Source organism: Phoxinus phoxinus, assembly GCF_949152265.1.
Source record: "Phoxinus phoxinus genome assembly, chromosome: 22".
In the NCBI taxonomy this organism is placed as follows: Eukaryota; Metazoa; Chordata; class Actinopteri; order Cypriniformes; family Leuciscidae; genus Phoxinus; species Phoxinus phoxinus.
The window spans coordinates 14,534,360-14,540,626 of NC_136897.1; the positions used below are offsets into that span (position 1 = coordinate 14,534,360).

A 6,267-nucleotide genomic window follows, 5' to 3' on the forward strand; every position below is an offset into this window, starting at 1 on the left:
AAACGAGTGAATAAACAACATTTAATCTGTTCTTCAGCTTTATGCCTACAAATGAGCCTTTGAACATCCATGGGAACACAAACCAACTGAATAAATAGCAAGATAGACAGACTTTCAAAGTTTTTCCACAACTGTCATTGAAACAGCAGGGCCAACATATTGTATAACAACTTTTAATTTCCTGTAACACTAAATACCGCCTCATTATAATCATCATTACAGAAGAATTATCCCAAATGGACCGGAATACGAGTCCCATAGGAGCTTTCCAAAGAGGCACCTCTCCTTCAAAAGACAGCCGAAAAGAACTCTAAATGATTGCTGGCTTCCTAAATTATTGAAAAAGCCTAAACAGCCCTCATGAGCAACAGAAATGGCTATTAACCTTGGCGAAACGATATTCAAATCCGGTTACAGCAAACTTGCTCTACTGTATCCCTGGCGGCCAGGAAATGTAAATGTGTTCTCGCTGTGGACAGATGGGAGGAACGCATGCTGTTTGAAGTTCTCGCACCAGAGGAGTCGCACCCACCCACCCCTCGTTTCAAATATTCAGCATGCAGACTCATCCAGCAGACTCCCCTGGTCCTGTTTCGACACTCCAGTCGAGCTTTTCAAGCTGCTGCAGCATTGTGAGGCGAATGAGCTTTGACGTCTTCAATCTTTGCGTAAAGATTTTTCTCCGCCCCAGCGAACGAACGCAGCGGCAAACGTTCCTTTAAGTTTGGAGATGCAGCCGTGGCGCGGTGAGGGTTGTGCTGGGGAAAACAGCTCTGGGATTATCTCTACGTCCAGACAGGAATTTCTGAGGCAGCGTTGGTGTTATCGGCCATCGCCTGTCTTAAATCGTCTCTCTCTTTTTATTTTTCATTGTCATCATTGACAAGCCATCTCTAATTTTCGAGCTGTCATAAAAGATGGGAGTGAATTGCCGTGATACCTACCTGCCAGTCACGGGCCCAGCGCTCCACTAGAGCGGACTGGCAGCTGGCTAATCACTGCCTCTTATCTCTGTGGTAAAAGTCCAAAAAACAGATTCTGTGAAAACTCAAGGCACCTCTGTTCAAAGAAACCTGAGTGCGCCGTTTTATGCACTTGGCGAGGACTCATGCAAACTTGGACCAATTTGGTTTGACTCTGATCTACAGTTTCAATTTGATTCAATTGGTTATATTTAGGTATTTCTCTTAATTATGGGAACCTTCAAATATTGTACATTAAGAAAATTCTGATCTGTCATTAATAATTTAACACCATCCAACAATAATTGACAATAACTGAACACCCAAACAGCATATTCAAATTATTTCTGAAGGATCATGTGAAAGACTGGAGTAATGGCTGCTGAAAATTCAGCATTGCCATCAAAGGAATAAATTACATTTGAAAATATATTCAAAATAGAAAACAGCTATTTTTAATAATATCTTATAATATTTTATCAGCATTACTGTTTTACTCTATTTTGATTAAATAAATGCAGCCTTGACACTTCTTTCAAAAATTCTTGATTATTGGTAGTGGGTTTATAATCAGTGATCAATTATATGACTCAAATGAAAGAGTACAAAAAAACTCTAAATGAGCCTTATTCATGACAGATTCAGTGAATTCATTAAGTTAAAGATTTGGCAGACTCATTCAAAAGTACATAAGTCACAGTCTTTTAAATAATTAATTAAAATTATCTGCTCAAAAGAGTCTTTTGTTTGTGAATTGGACAATACTGGTTGAGCAGCTGTACATTTTTGATTCACTGAAAATAACCGATTCATAAGAGTCATTTGTTTGTGAATTGGACAATACTGGTTGAGCAGCTGTACGTTTTTGATTCACTAAAAATAACCGATTCATAAGTTTGTGAATTGGAAAATACTGGTTGAACAGCTGTACATTTTTGATTCATTGAAAAGAACCGATTCATAAGATTCATTTGTTTGTGAATTGGACAATACTGGTTGAGCAGCTGTACTTTTTTGATTCACTAAAAATAACCGATTCATAAGTTTTGTGAATTGGAAAATACTGGTTGAACAACTGTACATTTTTGATTCATTGAAAAGAACCGATTCATAAGAGTCATTTGTTTGTGAATTGGACAATACTGGTTGAGCAGCTGTACGTTTTTGATTCACTAAACAGAACCGATTCACAAGAGTCATTTGTTTGAGAATTGGACAATACTGGTTGAGCAGCTGTACGTTTGATTCACTAAAAAGAACCGATTCATAAGAGTCATTTGTTTGTGGATCAATTACAGTTACGCTGTTTGTTATTGTGTGCAGAAAGGCGTATTATCTTGGCATTATTTCGCAGAAGCACACATTTGTTTTTGTTTAGTTTTTTCTAATCGCATTCAATTCCAATATATTCGCTGACATTGAAGAGCATGTAGCACTGGCATAAGGTAAAAGATTGATCCTTGGAGTTTAACAATCGGTTTCATGGCCGTTAAAATAAAGATCCGATTAATCAAAAATGGATATTTATAGCCATCAGGCCTAGCGCAAAATTCTAAGCATGCAGTCCCTGATTAATAAAAACAGCCCATTGATCGCTGTCAGGAACTGGCTGACAGCCAGACTCCTAAGGAGATGGTGAAACATGGATTTGATCCAAACGTGAGAAGTCCAAACTGCGAGAAAAATTGAAAAAGCTGCTCTAATCTACATCTCATTAGTGTCTGAATCACATCTTGACATCTGCGCTTTAAGAATGTGCTTTTTGAATTACTTCTGACCTTCACACCCACAATTTAGAGGCAATTTTTCATTTCTACAAATAGTTGAGATAAACCTATGCATTAAAGGTCTAATCCCATAAAGAGGTCACTATTCATTGATACCAAAAAAAAAGTCTTAAATAAGTCATTTCAATAAAGACAATATAAGTGCACTTGGCACTATGTACGTTCTCATTAGAGCAGGTCCTCTCTTAGATGGATGAGGCTTGTGCCCTGTTTCAGCGGGTTGCATCTCATTATACGACCGAAATGAAAATATATGCTAGCTAAGCACTCTGCATGCACTACTAAAGCACATCTTATGGCAGCAGAGTGGACTGCACGAAGTAATGAAGTGATGCCTTATACACTAAATTGGTGTTGATCCAATGTCATTTTCCTGCATGGAACCTCTCTATATAACTTTTTGAAACTCCAGCTCAGGGGCAAAATTAATAATAATAAGGTCAGAGAGTAACAGATAGTAGAAATTGAGCATTTAGTTACAAATTCATTTAAACTGAAAAAAAAAACAGATTTTCATGATGACATCAATGCTACGTGTGCTGCATTCTGGGAGCTGGGTCAATAAATCGACTGAGTCCAGTCGCGAAATCAGGTCAGACTACTGTAGCTGTGTGTACTAGTCACTGGCAATCCTAACTGGTGTAAAGATTTATGAAGTAATTCCAGAATATATATTTTTTAGGACAGTATCGATGCCTTAAATAAATAATAAATTATTTTAATTAAATAAATAAAAGGCATATTTAATAATCAACTCTCAAAAGATAAAACAAACATTTAAAAAGCACATAAGGCAGTTTTTGTGTCAACGTTTTAATAACATAAATGATAATAACTTGTTTTCATTATATCAAACATGCATTAATTAATGATCGAATATGAAAACAGTGCATATATTTTGCAAAGTGCTCTTCTCTAGTTATTTTTCTAGCTAACTAATGAGTTTATGGATGTTGAAGAGCTTTCTTGAGGTAATGTTAAGCGAAGGTATATAGCCTAAAAGTTGTTTTATTTACGTCTTTCCCCAGTTAAAACATTGATTACAGGATTCATTTTGGTGAGTTGTAATGTATCTTTCAACATATTGATCTGTCACATTAAAGAGCACCAAACGACATTTATTGTTTTAATTTCGTAATTAAATCGACACAATTTTGAAGTTAAAACTTTGCTACGTATTAAAAGTAACAAAGCTTTTCGCGATTTTTGGATGTCAGGCACTCTAATGTTTAGTGAAGTTTTGCTCACATCATCACAGACTAAAAGATTTTAGATTTAAGAAACCATATCCTTACCGATTAAAATCGAGAGATGAATATTGTAAATCTAGTGTCCACAAAGTTGACATGTTTAACTGTTGTAGCTTATCCATGTTGTGTGCATTAAACAGAAGCTGAACACAGTCAAACTTTGCTTTCCGCCAAAACTATTTCGGCCTGTAACCACCAAATATCGGTGCATCCCAAGTAATTTTATGTCAACTAGAATATACAATAATATATATTATTATATATAAGGATAATATATCTACTATTAATATACAGTAGATAGAAAGTTTATATTCATTTTTATTTTAGTTTTCTTTTTAGTACAATAAGTTAAACTAAAAAAAAAAAAAGATAAATGTTTTCTTTGGCAACTAGCTATAATAAACTAGTTTAATAATTGTGTGTATATATATATATATATGTGTGTGTGTGTGTGTGTTTTTATTTAAGATAATGTTTATTTGGTGTTAATTTATTATACCTTTTTTGGTGTGGTTTTAATTTTAGTATTAGTTTTAGTAACTATAATAACCCTGCCTTCAAGGTAAATTATACTTGTGCATGCCTTACTTTGAGGGCAAGACTCTGTCCTCTGACAAGCAACATTTGTTTTATGTGCCAACAGTCCCTGAACTATTTAGGGATATATCAGTCAGGAAGGATTAAAACAGAATAGAACACGCAGCTCAGATCTATTCAATGACCTACTTGAAACTTTTCTTCTGAGTTTTGTTCTATAATGTCAAAATATAGCCTCCGACTTTCCATTTGACTGAATTTCCATTGAAACTGCACTGTTGATCTACTTTGTCCTGTTGTCCTGGTTTACGGTCTGTATGCTCACAGGAAACTTTCAGAGCAAACAAAAGCACAAGGTACACAACAAGTCAGGTGACACCCAAAATGAAGAAACATTGAACATCTCTTTATGTTGCAAGACCAAAAGAGGAACACGAGACAATCGGCCAAAAATACGTAATATTGCAAAAGAAACAAAAATCTGTGTATAGCTAAGATAAATATTAAAATTGACCTTTAAACCTTGCCTTAGACTGACAGCAAATTGCTATTGGCCAGCTCAGCAAAAAGTGTTTCATCACTGATGGGTCAAAGGCTGAAAGATGGACGTGATTCTGGCCTACTTCTCACTGACTGAACGAATAGAGGACAAACCTGAAGGTGAATCAATCATTCCCAGTGAAGACTTGTGGAAAAAAGAGAGCAAAAAGACCCCAAAACATTCACATGCAACACCTTTCAAATCAGTGTTCCAGGAATTATAAAAGCACATGTACACTATTATTACCTTAAGTGATTCAATTTCTTGGTCCGACTATTTAAAAGCGAATATTTTGAATATAATCAGATTAGAAACTTCAATATAGTCCGCTTAGATAATATCTAGAACAGAACCCTTCGATTTGAAACTTCAGAACAGAATCTTTCAAACAAAAAATGTAGAATATAATCTTTAGAGTATATCTCTGTTTAAATTATTTGCAAAATACTAATCAGACTGCATTGAAGGACATGCCGTGTTTTATAAACACTTACATTTGCTGACGTCAGTTATCAAATATCTTGAATAAGGTTAAAGTTCAGTAATAAGACAAATTGAACAATAAATGAATAATTCTCCAAAGCATCACACATGGAAGGATAGACCATCTAATGTGTCATTCTACTAAAGCATCTATTCAGACCGCTAGTTAAATAATTAAGCAATAAATCGAAGCCGGGTTAAATCAGTATGTGCATATGTGCAGAATAAATCATCATGTCTGGCGCTATAAACCAACAGACAGCAGCTGCATCACGCAGTACTCAGTTCTTCTTCTGGTCACATCAAGCACTGGAGGATAAACGTACAGATCAGCGATCTGTTACCTGGTTTCTGCTCAAAAGCAGTTGTTTAGTGCTCGCAGCTCGGAGTCCTCGCACAGCCGCCTGACATGCCATGGATGCCGCCATGTTGAACCGGAAGTAAGTCCTGCAGCGCTGACACGTGTGTGAGGAGTGACAGTGAACGTTGGCTGACTTTTGCAATGTTTTTTCAGGTTGTAGGCTACTACTGGTCCTCAGAAACCCGTGATTCAATCAAAGAACAGGGTTGGATTATTTACACTGCAACATTATCTCCTTAAACTCCATGTAGCCGATAGGACAAAAGTTAATTTGAACAAATAAATATATGGTTGTATGCATGTAAATGTGCATTATAGGCTTTCTTACAGTGTTATCATTTTTATA

At 35.8% G+C, this 6,267-nt stretch overlaps 1 protein-coding gene across 1 annotated transcript in view; it reads right to left on the reverse strand.

Moving 5' to 3' along the window:
* suclg2 (succinate-CoA ligase GDP-forming subunit beta) overlaps nucleotides 1–6,055 on the reverse strand; it is a 117,429-nt gene extending 111,374 nt beyond the window's left edge. The window contains exon 1 of the mRNA XM_079597266.1: nucleotides 5,905–6,055. Coding sequence (XP_079453392.1) covers nucleotides 5,905–5,988 — 84 coding nt within the window. The 5' untranslated portion in view covers nucleotides 5,989–6,055. The remainder of the gene's footprint in view (nucleotides 1–5,904) is intronic.
* Nucleotides 6,056–6,267: the final 212 nt, after the last annotated feature.